Raw genomic sequence first — 15,358 nt, forward strand, 5'->3', positions numbered from 1 at the left:
TTTATGTGTTCGGTGTAGTTCTTCCACGTGTACGTGTGTTGATCTGTGTTTATGTGTTCGGTGTGGTTCTTCCACTTGTTCATGTGTTGATCTGTGTTTGTGTTCGGTGTAGTTCTTCCACGTGTACCTGTGTTGATCTGTGTTTATATCTCGGATGTAGTTCTTAGTAGCTCAATAGTGTGAAGTTAGGAAGTTCCGAGAACCCACGAGTAAAAGCTAAGTAGAACACGTTGGAATATGTCATCCACGCTACATCTGCCTCATCCAACTCTAGGGTTCATCAAACTAGAATGTATCAGATACAGTCTTGTTCTAGACGTTATTTGTATATATATATATTATCAATTTTTACGCACGATGGTCTTATGGTATGAACCAGATAAAACAAGTTATTATTAATTATTAACATTTGTTCATTTGCATCATGTGACAGAAATCGAAGGTGTGTCTTGTTGACAGCGTACAAAGCGTTCGTGTGTGTGTGTGTGTATGTTGTGGCTACGTATGCGTAGGAAGAAAGCTCTTTGGTAAGGATAATTTGCTCTCTGCAATCCAACTCTACCAACTAATAATACGCAAATAAGAATAAAAAGAAAATTATAACAAATAAATAGTACATTGTCTCGGCTGTTTCATGTAATATTACGGTGGAATTTTGTGGGTTTTCTAGTTAACTTGCCGATGGCCTCAAAGATTAACGTGTAGGCCTTGTTCACAGGTGTGATTTTCACCGAGTTACAACTGTGTAGCAACAAGGGCTCTGAATCCCAAGTGTTAATTTTTGAGTATCTCGCAAGTGGACAAATTATTATGCCAAATATGAGTTGAAATGGAGTGTCTTCAGATTGACCTCCGTACAGAAAAACTATTGAGTTATATACCTCACGAATGAACATATAAATTTAGTTGAAGTACAGTTCTGGGGCAGCTGACGTAGCTTTTCCATCTTTTTTACGCTAGTAGGTGGGTGGGTGGGGGGCTGGGTGTATCGTTGTTCTCTTATCTGTCGTGGCAGATTATAAAGTCCAGATGTACTAGCTGTCGTTTGTTTCAGGTATTTTGTATAGAAGCACTCGAGGACTGTCTGTGCATAGCCGTCACCAATTTCAAGCTGGTAGACCACAGTGAAGACTGCTAATAGCAACGCCAACTCTTAGAATACTCGGGTCAAATGGTGAGGCTTCAAGGTCAACACTGAAACACACCCACGGCTGCAAACTGCATATCGCGATTTTGCGACAGCGATACAAGCATTGTGGACCTCGGATTTCATGTTCGGCACGCCAAAACAGGGCTAAAACCCAGTCCGACCAGCTATTTTATCTTCACCTTTGGTTAACAGTTTGCCGTTTTGTGTGTGTGTTTTTTATTTCACACTAGCAGGAGTTGTACCGAGAAAGACATCTTTGTTGGATTAATTTAACCACGGTTTCCAGTTTAGAGTTACATCGTTTCTGGTTCTGAGATGCCGGAAACTCGGCTTGTTTTGGTGATTTGTTAAAATAGATTCTCCTCTGTTTTCAAACAGCAAATTAACTCCAGTCATTATAGAGTATTGTCGGTTAGTATCTTTTAATTGATAAAATATTAACGTTCTAGTTTATAAATGGCTCGTGATTCCTGGAGACTAGTCGTTCAGATAATTTGCTAAGCACAAAGTTTCACAAACAGGCTATGTGTGCTCACTGCCACCGTCGAAACACGATTTTTAACATAATTACCTCCCAGTCTTGATGCTGAGTCACCGGAGGGCTGTTAGTGTACATATAACTAAAACGTTGTCCTTTTAGAGGTTTTAGTTCATCATCTACGTATAAGACCTAATTCCTTCTAAACTTTCACCAGCCAAACATTCCATGATTCATCAAAAATAACTTATTACATTTTATAAGCCAGTTATTTGTAACGCAAAAACATGAAATTATCTAAAACATGAAAAATACTATTAATCAAACACGTATTCGACGTTTTAAAACATTTAAAAAGTATTGGCCCAGCAGAGCCAGGTGAGTTAAGGCGTTTGACTCGTAATCTGAGGGTCGCAGGTTCGAATCTTCGTCGCACCAAACATGCTCGCCCTTTCAGCTGTGGGGGCGTTATAATGTTACGGTCAATCCCGCTATTCGTTGGTAAAAGAGTAGCCCAAGAGTTGGCGGTGGGTGGTGATGACTAGCTGCTTTCCCTCTAGTCTTACACTACTAAATTAGGGACGGCTAGCGCAGATAGCTCTCGCTAACTTTGTGCGAAATTCAAACAAACAAATTAAAATTATTGTTAATCAAACCACGTATTCGACATTTTCAAACACTGTCAAAACTATTAATGATCAAACCACGTATTTGACATTTTAAAACACTGTCAAAACTATTGTTAATCAGACCAAGTATTTTATATTTTAAAACACTATCAAAACTATTGGTATCAGGAATATATTGTATGCAGCAGTATATGGTTTCGTGATTTTTTGATTCGTGAGATATATTTACTTTAGTTGGTTGATTTTGCTTTCTGTCTAGGTGTGTGCGTATAATGTTTTCTACGGTTTGTGGAGGAAACTTATTGATGTTGATGAAGTATTGTTTTATTTTGTCTAATTCATCGTTAATTTTATCTGGTGAGCATAGTTTTATGGCTGTGTTTATTTGGTTTCTTAGTATATTGAGTTTTTGTTTTGTTTCATGTGCTGAGTCCCAAGGAATGTATAGTCCAGTATGGGTGATTTTTCGGTGGATTTCTGTTTTGAATTGTGTATCGATTCTTGTAATTTTGAGGTTAAGAAATGATATTTGATTTCCTTCTTCCTATTCACATGTGAAGCTAATGTTGGGATGTATAGAGTTAATTAGCAACCCTCATAGAATTCACCACGATAAAGACAAACTTCATGTTCAACAACCAAAACTATATACAAACAAATGGCCTAAGCTTAACTTTTTCAATCACATTAACTCTATACATCCCAACATCAACTTCACATGTGAACAGGAAGAAAGAGATCAAATATCACTTCTTAACCTCAAAATTACAAGAACCGACACACAATTTAAAACAAAAATACACCGAAAAATCACCCATACTGAACTATACATTCCTTGGGACTCAGCACATGAAACAAAACAAAAACTCAACATACTAAGAAACCAAATAAACACAGCCATAAAACTATGTTCACCAGATAAAATTAACGATGAATAAGACAAAATAAAACAATACTTCATCAACATCAATAAGTTTCCTCCACAAACCGTAGAAAACATTATACGCACACACCTAGAGAAAAAGCAAAATCAACCAACGAAAGTAAATATATCCCACGAATTAAAAATCACGAAACCATATATTCCCGACATCAAACCAAAAAATAACCAACATTGGGTAAAAACTAATAACAAAATACCGTCAAAAATATTGTTAAACAAACCACGTATTTGATATTTTAAAATACTTAAGTATTGTTGATCAAACAACGTATTCGATGTTTTAAAACTGTCAAAAACTATTGTTAATGAAACCACGTATTTGATATTAACATCCGTTGTTAAAAATCTTAACTATAAAGCATTTATGTTATGAACTTTGAAAATCCATAATGGGACGATTGTCTGTGTTGTACACCCTTAGAGATGCAGTCGTTATCACGAGAAAGACAAAATGGCTGCGTGGGATAGCCTTAGCTTGTTGATGATTCATTTATTTTCTTCTTGTTTTTTATAAATGTACTCAATTGTGACATGCCAAGAATGTATGGTATTCAGAGACTGGGTACAGGAGCTGCAGAGTTTGGCTTTAGTAAAGTTTAAAAACAAATTGTCAGCCCAGAAGATGTAAAATATTGTCCACGATAAATCCATTCTTAACCATTCTAAAACTTGAAAATGTATTTAGTCATACGTAATGTAACTAAAACTTAAAAATACAATCAACCACGTGATTAAAAAGGTCTAAACAGCTGAATGTTCATGAGTTTCAGTAGTTTAAAGCTAAGCTTGCTTGCCCATTCAGCCGTGGGGGCATTATAATGTTTCGGTCAATCCTACTATTCATTGGTAAAAGAGTAGCCCAAGCGTTGGCGGTGGGTGGTGATAACTATCTGCCTTTCCTCTAATCTTACACTTCTAAATTAGGGACGACTAGCGCAGATAGCCCTCGTATAGCTTTGCGCAAAATTCAAAACAAACAAATATCCTACAGATAAAGTGTCTGGAGTTGAGGTAGTTAAAGTGTCTGGAGTTGAGGTAGTTAAAGTGTCTGGAGTTGAGGTAGTTAAAGTGTCTGGAGTTGAGGTAGTTAAAGTGTCTGGTGTTGAGGTAGTTAAAGTGTCTGGAGTTGAGGTAGTTAAAGTGTCTGGTGTTGAGGTAGTTAAAGTGTCTGGAGTTGAGGTAGTTAAAGTGTCTGGAGTTGAGGTAGTTAAAAGTTGAATATTTGATCGAAACATCCCGGATGAGGTTAGGTGTTAGGTGTTTAGATGGTCTAAGTATTAACACCTGTTAAGTGTTAAGAAAATAAAGGTTTCTCTTTGCTAACATGACCTTTATAGGTTACAAAATGGGCACTCGGTCGAAGGTTTAGGAAATAAATGAAACCCCCATAATTGTAGACCATGAACAAAACGGTTGAAGTTTGATTTGAAAAATCACGTTTTATAGTATTCGTCTCACTCTAAAAACCAATCGTATCGATTCAGAGAGCTATTTATTAAAGCTCGACTTTCTTGGTGTTGTATTTGAGCTACCTGGAAATATATGATACATTCCTCATGTCTTCACGAAGCTCGAATAACCATTCTTTGTGATCTTTATACTTTCTTTTACGTTAACGACACGAGTTTATTTTCTCTGTTGAGGGTATTCAATTATTCTACCCTATATTCTTCTTTGAATTTAAAAGTACATTTTGGCCCGGCATGGCCAAGCGTGTTAAGGCGTGCGACTCGTAATCTGAGGGTCGCGGGTTCGCATCCCCGTCGCGCCAAACATGCTCGCTCTTTCAGCCGTGGGGGCATTTTAATGTGACGGTCAATCCCACTATTCGTTGGTAAAAGAGTAGCCCAAGAGTTGGCGGTGGGTGGTGATGACTAGCTGCCTTCCCTCTAGTCTTACACTGCTAAATTAGGGACGGCTAGCACAGATAGCCCTCGAGTAGCTTTGCGCGAAATTCAAAAACAAAAGTATATTTTATTTACCATTTACTTTATGTTACCACTTCACTTCCTCGTGATATTAACATTTTCATATACTGCTCAATCACTTCTTGAATACATTTTTACTTTCAATCAGTTGTGTTAACAACTTTGTCGGTGTAGGGGGAGCTTTACATCTTTTGTACTTAGAGCAGTAAAATTATTATTTTTAAAAACCTTTTGAACTTATTAACAGTTCCGTATTGTTCTTCTGAATGTGTAACTTGTAGTACCGCCAGACTATTGCATCCTAAAGTGTCTATAGTATCACTAGGTTATTACTTCCTAAAGTGTATATAGGTTCACTACATTATTACTTCCTAAAGTGTATATAGGTTCACTACGTTGTTACTTCTTAAAGTGTTTATTATATCATTAGATTTTTACTTTCTAAAGTATCTATATTACCACTAAAGTATTATTGTGTTATTACTTCCTAAAGTATCTATAGTATCACTGAGTTATCACTTCCTAAAGTATCTATAGTATTATTACTGAGTTATTACTTCCTAAAGTATCTATAGTATTATTAGTTTATTACTTCCTAAAGTTCCAATAGTGTCACTGAGTTATTACTTCCTAAAGTATCTATAGTATTGCTGGGTTATTACTACTTAAAGTATCTATAGTATCACTGAGTTATTACTTCCCAAAGTATCTATAGTGTTATTAGCTTATTACTTCCTAAAGTACCTATAGTATCGCTAGTTTGTTATTTTCTAAAGTACCTATAGTATCGCTAGTTTGTTATTTCCTAAAGTACCTATAGTATCATTGGGTTGTTATTTCCTAAAGTACCCATAGTATCATTGGGTTGTTATTTCCTAAAGTACCTATAGTATCATTGGGTTGTTATTTCCTAAAGTACCTATAGTATCATTGGGTTATTACTTCCTAAGTTATCGAGTTTGGAACAGAATCTTATATGTGTCACGAGACAACTGTCTTTTCAAACGTTCACCGTGTCGTCTTCCCCAGTCACTCACAGCTACTCTGTTGGAACCAGTTTTCGGGTTGTGGTGAATTTGTTGTTGTATTACTCGAGTCGTCATGTAATGATATTTATCACCCAGCCAAAGAAACACATATTACATTTATCTGAATGTATTTTACCCATCGGATCATACTTGTATTTTACATTTTTGTGAAAGTATATTACCCAATAGATCACATTTGTGTTTTTACCTTCTTATAAATACATTGTATCCAACGGATCAACACTTGTGTTTTTACCTTCTTATAAATGTATTGTACCCAACGGATAAACACTTGTGTTTTTACCTTCTTATAAATACATTGTACCCAATGGATAAACACTTGTGTTTTTACCTTCTTATAAATGTATTGTACCCAACGGATAAACACTTGTTTTTACCTTCTTATAAATGTATTTTACCCAACGGGATCACATCTGTTATTTTACCTTTTTATAAATGTATTTCACCCAACGGATCAACACTTGTGTTTTTTACCTTCTTATAAATGTATTTTACCCAACGGATCAACACTTGTGTTTTTACCTTCTTATCAGATTTAAGAAAGACTTGATCAAGTTTATCCTTTTCTTAATTCGTTAAGAACTTGTGATCATGTGATCTGATATGTCCTATCCAGTGTACGTAATGATGTATTCCATCTTATGATCGTGGTAACGTGTCCCATTCAATGTACATAACGACGTGTCCCTCCCTGTGATCGTGGTAACGTGTCCCATTCAATGTACGTAACGACGTGTCCCTCCCTGTGATCGTGGTAACGTGTCCCATTCAATGTACGTAACGACGTGTCCCTCCCTGTGATCGTGGTAACGTGTCCCATTCAATGTACGTAACGACGTGTCCCTCCCTGTGATCGTGGTAACGTGTCCCATTCAATGTACGTAACGACTTGTCCCTCCCTGTGATCGTGGTAACGTGTCCCATTCAATGTACGTAATAATGTATCTCACCCTAAAAATAACTCCGTTGAAATAGGTGTTAAAAAGACTGTAGTTTATTAACAGTAAAGTTAATCAGCAGAAAGAACTTTTAACTGTATTATTCTCGTGGCTGCTAAAGCTGACCAATTGTTTCTGTGCTCAGCTCATTCGTGGTGCAGTGATTTACGTAAAGAAAATCACTTTGGTGATTCGCGCAGTCTCGTAAAATATCAAATACAAGAGTCACGTGGTAGCTCCCTCGACCGATATCTTATATTAAAAATAAGCTGTGAGAAAAACTAGAAATTTAAAAATAATTATGTGGCAGCTAACGGAGGTTTGTAAGATATGATATTTCTGCTTGTCGTGTCAAGTATGTTTGGAATGATTATGTATGGGACAAATGACCTTATCACTCTGTGGTGAACCAGTTGAGCCTAATGACTTGTCCCATTATCGGATGAAATAATAACATGCAGTTCTTCGTTCTTAATACGAGTCACTCTTGAGATATAGGCTAGAAAACAAACAGAACAAACAGGAGAGATGCACTTTTTATCTTGTGGGCACACACACTGTAGTTTTTAATAAGGGAACCAGCTATAACAGTAAATATTGATGCCCGATATGGAGTAGGCTAAGGTTTATTTTGGGCTAGCTTTAGCACCCAGCCGCCCTTATTCGAACAAGGTAGTAGATTTGACTGGTTCTGAAAACTAATACAACAACAGACACGAAGAACGGTCTTTTTGTGAGTCTCTCGAATCCTGATCAAAATGTACTGTTAAAGGTGGTACCAGTAAATAAAGAGATATTGTGGTGGTCGTACTAGTAAATAAAGAGATATTGTGGTGGTGGTACCAGTAAATAAAGAGATATTGTGGTGGTGGTACTAGTAAATAAAGAGATATTGTGGTAGTGGTACCAGTAAATAAAGAGATATTGTGGTGGTGGTACCAGTAAATAAAGAGATATTGTGGTGGTGGTACCAGTAAATAAAGAGATATTGTGGTGGTGGTACCAGTAAATAAAGAGATATTCTGGTGGTGGTACTAGTAAATAAAGAGATATTGTGGTGGTGGTACCAGTAAGTAAAGAGATATTGTGTGGTGGTACCAGTAAATAAAGAGATATTGTGGTGGTGGTACCAGTAAATAAAGAGATATTCTGGTGGTGGTACTAGTAAATAAAGAGATATTGTGGTGGTGGTACCAGTAAGTAAAGAGATATTGTGTGGTGGTACTAGTAAATAAAGAGATATTGTGGTGGTGGTACCAGTAAATAAAGAGATATTGTGGTGGTGGTACCAGTAAATAAAGAGATATTCTGGTGGTGGTACCAGTAAATAAAGAGATATTGTGGTGGTGGTACTAGTAAATAAAGAGATATTGTGGTGGTGGTACCAGTAAATAAAGAGATATTGTGTGGTGGTACTAGTAAATAGAGATATTGTGGTGGTGGTACTAGTAAATAAAGAGATATTGTGGTGGTGGTACCAGTAAATAAAGAGATATTGTGGTGGTGGTACCAGTAAATAAAGAGATATTGTGTGGTGGTACTAGTAAATAAAAGAGATATTGTGGTGGTGGTACCAGTAAATAAAGAGATATTGTGGTGGTGGTACCAGTAAATAAAGAGATATTGTGGTGGTGGTACCAGTAAATAGAGATATTGTGGTGGTGGTACCAGTAAATAAAGAGATATTGTGGTGGTGGTACTAGTAAATAAAGAGATATTGTGGTGGTGGTACTAGTAAATAAAGAGATATTGTGGTGGTGGTACTAGTAAATAAAGAGATATTGTGGTGGTGGTACCAGTAAATAAAGAGATATTGTGGTGGTGGTACCAGTAAATAAAGAGATATTGTGTGGTGGTACCAGTAAATAAAGAGATATTCTGGTGGTGGTATTAGTAAATAAAGAGATATTGTGTGGTGGTACTAGTAAATAAAGAGATATTGTGGTGGTGGTACTAGTAAATAAAGAGATATTGTGGTGGTGGTACCAGTAAATAGAGATAATGTGGTGGTGGTACCAGTAAATAAAGAGATATTGTGGTGGTGGTACTAGTAAATAAAGAGATATTGTGGTGGTGGTACTAGTAAATAAAGAGATATTGTGGTGGTGGTACCAGTAAATAAAGAGATATTGTGGTGGTGGTACCAGTAAATAAAGAGATATTGTGGTGGTGGTACCAGTAAATAAAGCGATATTGTGGTGGTGGTACCAGTAAATAAAGCGATATTGTGGTGGTGGTACCAGTAAATAAAGCGATATTGTGGTGGTGGTACTAGTAAATAAAGAGAGATTGTGGTGGTTGTAACCATCAAGGAAGGATACTGTAGTTATGAAGCCGTTGTGTATAATATTGTCTTTAACTATTTTACTCTATTGTCGTATTTAACCGAGCTACCTAGTAATATGGCACGAGGCTGGGAGTGGCCAAGATGTCAGTCTGCCCTGACCGTGAATTAGAGAGTCCACGGTTATAGTGCACCGTTTTGTTCGCTGTAACAGTGACGGGCCAACTCCTATCGTTCGGCTAAAGCTCCGAGTTTTCTTTTAGGCGCCAAAATCTCGTTGTCGCTTGAAAGATCTTAAACCTGTAAAACCTGCTTACTCTAGGGCAGAGTGAAATTGATTTATTTAAATGTATACAAAAATCTGATTTACGGTTTAAAAACATATATGGCTCATAACTCCTAATGTGAGACATGAAGCAACCAAACAACATTATGCTGAAGACATACATTGTCATCAGACGACTGACATGTACTGATTTTTAACGTCTCTATGACCAGATAGTCCTTTGTGTAGCTTTGCGTAGTGATTTTAAAGTAATATTACGCATCCGATTATCTCCTTAAGAAATACGTAATCTTTAGGCTAGAGAGATACTTTAATTAATAGTTCCACAGTAAATTAAGTCATAAATGTATTTACTTTAAACGTTTTATATATTTCATTAGAAGCCATATCGTTAGAATTTACGTAATCAGTGCCACTCTAAAGGTATTGTTTATTTATGAGTATTCCAAGAAACTAAAGTGTACTAGATACAGAAGTTTGTTCAGGCCGTGACCGTGTCGATTCCAGTTTTGCGTAGCTAGCGTCATCTATTGATACAAATTATTGCTTTATTTATTTAGATTTGTTCACTCTCGGCTTATCTCAAACTACCATAACTGTTGTATATACTCTATGTAAATTTCTTGCGTCAGCTCTGCGCTGTTTGTTCGTTTTTAAGTGTAACAGACTAAGTAGTTAGCGTGTCCATTGTGGATCTGAAGTTACGTGATTCGCGTCCTGCTATCGTAAATATCTCACCATTATTCGACTGGAGTTGCCCAAGACTTGACGTTGTACCACAATTCGTTTTCCGTTTAGTTATGTTTGTTGTTGTTGTTTTTTTTAATTTCGCGCAAAACTACACGAGGGCTATCTGTGCTAGCCGTTCCTAATTTAGCAGTGTAACACTAGAGAGAAGGCAGCTAGTCATCACCACCCATCGCCAACTCTTGGGCTACTCTTTTACCAACGAATAGTTGGATTGACCGTCGCATTATAACGACGGCACGGCTGAAAGGGCGAGCATGTTTGGTGTGTCAGGGATTCGAGCCCGTGATCCTCAGATTATGAGTCGAACGCCTTAACCCACCAGGCCATGCTGGACGTTTAGTTATGGGTTAAAAGGTGGCGCAGATATCTGTTGCATATATCTTCCTGTGAATATTAGATTTAAACCAAGGTTTTTTGGCCGTTTAAAACAGGTCGATGTTATTAGTAGAGTTATGTGTGTTGTTTTGTGTTTCTATTAACACTTGAATTCAGAACTAAACAACTAAATAGTCAGGTCAGATAGCCCAAGGTTCAGAGACAGCCGTTCCTTAGAAGTTTTGACTGGAGGGAGGGTGACTCCAGTAGTCGACATAGCAGCTTTTAATCTAATAACGTGAATGACTGCTACTTTAATAACGCGCCCTCAACCGAAAGTGAGGATCGTATTCGGTGATACGTCACGAGCTCGAATTTAAAAATAACACACAACAATGCTTGACACAGTTCAAATAACACAAAGTTTGTGTAGGTTTATTATCGTATCCTGGCGACCAGGGCATTCGACTCGCAATCTCCAGGTTGCGAGTTTGATTTCTAATCACCTAATACGTCATTTTAGTTAGAATTGGCGTCATAGTGTGACGGTGAACCCTATTTTTCGTTAAACTACTTGGCGTTGAGTGTTATTTACTAGCTGCCTTCCAACTGGTCTGTCACATCGAAATCAGAAACAGCAAGCATAGATAGTGGTCGAATAATTTTGTGTGAAATTAAAAAAAACAACCTTACGAAACGTAGCCTGACACACTAACTTCTAGTAAACACTAAACCTCCAGTGCCTTGAGATTCTAGTAGAAACTTAGATTAAACCATGAATTACAAAACATATAGATTAATTTGATTATTGGTTGAAAAACGCTAAAATACCTTTTGCTCTGTTTATGATTATACCATGTGTAACATCCATGTGAACCTACGGTAAAGAGATACCAAGTTATCAAGCAAGCAGCCGAGCTGAAAATGTGTCTGGATTTCTTTGTTACGTCACGATTTTGAAGTTTCTCCATAGGCAGTTTCTAAGCAGGAAAGTTTATCGTATATAAAAAAAAATTAAAATTAAAAGCGCATTCCAGAGAATATGTCTCTGTGTACAGCGGTCGTTGAAAGCTCTTGTGAAAGCGTGTTGGTGTATTCAGGCTGTTACCATGTCGATTCCAGTTTTGCGTAGCTAGCGCCATCTACTGATACAAATATGAAAAGTTCCTTTTCAGCGGGATTATAAAGCGCCATTATTGTGTGTCGCTCATTTTATCCTTTAAGAATATGGTATTTCGTCGTCCAATCACTGATGAGTTTATGTCTTGGTAATCTGGGAGAGCCAGGTTCAAACAGACCTCTATCTCTCTTCGTGGCTATTATTCGTAACATTTTTTTTGGTTGGCTGTTTTTAAATTTTTGGTTTTTCAGGACAGGCCCGGTATGGCCAGGAAGTTAAAAGCACTCGACTCGTAATCTAAGGGTCGCGGGTTCGAATCTCCGCCTCACCAAATATGCTAGCCCTTTCAGCCGTGGGGGCGTTATATCATTAGGGTCAATCCTACTATTAGCTGGTAAAAGAATAGCCCAAGAGTTTGCGGTGTGTGGTGATGACTAGCTGCCTCCCCTCTAGTCTTACATTGCTCAATTAGAAACGGCCAGCGTAGATAGCCCTCGCGTAGCTTTGCGCGAAATTTAAAAAAACAAAACAAATTACGGTGATTTGTCTTTCCTTATTTGTGTCCAGTATTCCCTCATCTGGTTTGTTTATATTTATAATTAACGTTTCTCTTTATTGACACCAGGAGTAAGATAAAGTTTATTGTTGTGATTCTAGTATAAGAAAGGGAAGTGATTTACCAGTAACTTAAGTTGTGCAATACTAACAATGTTACACAATACCAAACACAACAATGAATCTAATCTCGTTACACAACACCGAACATGTTTTATTTCTTAAATTTTCGGCCTACTGAATGTTTTTGTTGTTTCGCATGTGTGTTCTTAAACTAAACAAATGGTGAACAACGTTGTGTAAAAATAAATAATAGAAAAACGCCGCCTAGTGTTAGGATTGTGTAAAGGGGTCTTCAAGAACTTTAGTTTTAAATCTAACCGGAAATTTCCACGGACGCCTTCAAGTCCTACTCTCACTCGTAAATAAAGTGAAGAAAAAACAAGAAGGAAAAAAATCCCTGTACGAAACAGAGAACTTAAGCCAGATTAAAAAATAAATAGCTCCCTCTGGTGCTCATCCATATGGATATTATGATGTAGTTAAGAGCAGTTGGGTAGTATTTGTTTGTTTGTTTGTTTTGGAATTTCGCACAAAGCTACTCGAGGGCTATCTGTGCTAGCCGTCCCTAATTTAGCAGTGTAAGACTAGAGGGAAGGCAGCTAGTCATCACCACCCACCGCCAACTCTTGGGCTACTCTTTTACCAACGATTAGTGGGATTGACCGTCACATTATGCACCCCCACGGCTGGGAGGGCGAGCATGTTTAGCGCGACGCGGGCGCGAACCCGCGACCCTCGGATTACGAGTCGCACGCCTTACGCGCTCGGCCATGCCAGGCTTCGTTGGGTAGTGAAGACCTTGAAGCGTGTAGTCGAATATTTTTATGTCTCTCTTTTGAAAGACTGAGTCAAAGCTACTTTTGAAACTGACATCAGAGATCCCAAACTGACAGTTTTTTTTGTGTGTGATTTATTATGTGTGCAGTAATCATAGTTTTAAAAATAAAAACTTTTCATAGATTGAAAACCTAAGTTAAATGAGTAGAAATATAAGATATTAAATATTTATTTAACTTATATGTGTGTTTTTATTCCTTTTTACTGTTATTTACAATTCATTTTCTGCCATGTTATGTAGGGTAAAGTCCAAAGGTGAAAGCCCTTTTCAATCGTTATGAGTAAGGACATCTATCGGCAGCGGACGTAACTTCACCAATACGTGTCTTTCACGTTACAGTTATGAGTTCTGTGTGGAAGAGACTACAGAGAGTGAATAAGCGAGCTGCTCGCTTTCAGTTTACTGCGTCCTATCAGGAACTGATGGTGGAGGGGACAAAAAAATGGTAAAGTGATATTTATGACCACCAGGTGGTGGGTAATCTGTCTCTAGGACTTTCACGTATTGCGGTAGAGACAGCTCAATATTTTATATCGTAGTTATTTTCCATTGTTTATAATTGTAACTTTCTGTAAAACGAAGTTTAGAACACCTAAAAAGAACGAACGAACATTTTCGACACTAGATGGCAGCAGTTTATAAAGTTTTTTTTTCTAATTTCGCGCAAAGCTTCACGAGGGCTATCTGCGCAAGCCGTCCCTAATTTAGCAGCAGGTTATTACCACCAGTGCCGACTCTAGTACTACTATTTTACCAACGAATAATGGGATTGACCGACACATTATAACACTCCCACAGCTGAAAGAGTGAACATGTTTGGTGTGACGGGGATTCGAACCCGCGACCCTTAGAGTACAAGCCTTAACCACTTGACCATGCCGGGCCTATATTACATTGAGAACGTAACTGTCATTGCAAATGGAAACAATTTGGTCGGACAGGCTTTAAACATGTTGAAATTCATTAAAACCATTCAGAGTGACAAACCTTTTCCTAAACTATTATTTTAAACAAGAATTTCGGAAATAATAACGTGCAGCGCATAAGGTTAAAATACAATCAACAACATCAAGAGAATCGCGAATGTGTTACGAATTATTAAAGTGTTAACTGTAACATTTTTAAGCATTTAATATAAAGTACGATAAATTTGTAATTGAACAGTTAAGTTTTCAGAGACAGAATTGAAATTGTACCGTTATGTTTGTTTGTTTTAGAAATTTGCGCAAAGCTACTCAAGGGCTATCTGCGCTGGGGGCTTTTAGAAAGAAAGTTTACATGAGGTTATCATAGCGTTACAACGAATCACAGTCGCACCAAACATGCTTGCCCTTTCAGCCTTGGGTGCATTATAATGTTTCAGTGAATCCCACTGTTCTTTGTTAAAAGAGTTGCCCAAGAATTGGTGGTGGGTGGTGATGACTAGCTGCCTTCTCTATAGTCTTAAACTGCTGCATTAGGGACAGATAGAAACCCATGGGCAGAGCACAGATAGCCCTTTGTGTAGCTTTGTGCTTAATAACAAATAATTTTTTTTAAATGGTACAATTTTTACAAAGAACAACACAAATTAAAGAGAAAAACAAGATATAAATCATCTATGCATGATCAACTGAGAATTGAATAGTAAATGGAAAAGAATAATGAACTTCATCAGTGATTTTTTATATTGCTTCAGTTTGCATCACGAGTTTATATAATTCCAGTAAAATAAATTATTACAGTGAATGGAAGTCTAGCATTTGCACCATTTGCCCTGAAAGCGTAAAATGTTTATGTTTACTAGTTTGTGGTGCTTCTGTTTTAAAGAAAATTTAAACTTGCCCAGCATTTAAAGACGTCTATCTGTCAGAGAGCCTGTCGTGTTAGTTTGTCAAATGCCCAAAAATTGTGTCAAATGTTGTGTTATATCTCTGGCAATCAAACAAACCTTGTGTTATCAAATTTGTGTCAGAAATAGTTTTTTCTTTCTTAGTAATAATCGAACAAATTTAAATTTTGTTTGATTTGTGCAAAGCATTGTTGTTTCTTA

At 37.2% G+C, this 15,358-nt stretch overlaps 1 protein-coding gene across 7 annotated transcripts in view; it reads left to right on the top strand.

Annotated features, from left to right (window-relative positions):
- The window catches only part of LOC143226666 (EH domain-binding protein 1-like), a 174,799-nt gene that overhangs the window by 23,338 nt on the left and 136,103 nt on the right, over positions 1-15,358 (top strand). For all 7 annotated transcript variants that reach the window (XR_013014703.1, XM_076457914.1, XM_076457919.1 and 4 more), the window contains exon 2: positions 13,567-13,771. Coding sequence is in view for 6 of the 7 variants with exons in the window: in XM_076457914.1 (XP_076314029.1) it covers positions 13,668-13,771 (104 nt within the window). In the remaining variant the exon portion in view is untranslated. The remainder of the gene's footprint in view (positions 1-13,566; positions 13,772-15,358) is intronic.

Source organism: Tachypleus tridentatus, chromosome 9 (genome assembly GCF_004210375.1).
Source record: "Tachypleus tridentatus isolate NWPU-2018 chromosome 9, ASM421037v1, whole genome shotgun sequence".
Classification (NCBI taxonomy): domain Eukaryota; kingdom Metazoa; phylum Arthropoda; class Merostomata; order Xiphosura; family Limulidae; genus Tachypleus; species Tachypleus tridentatus.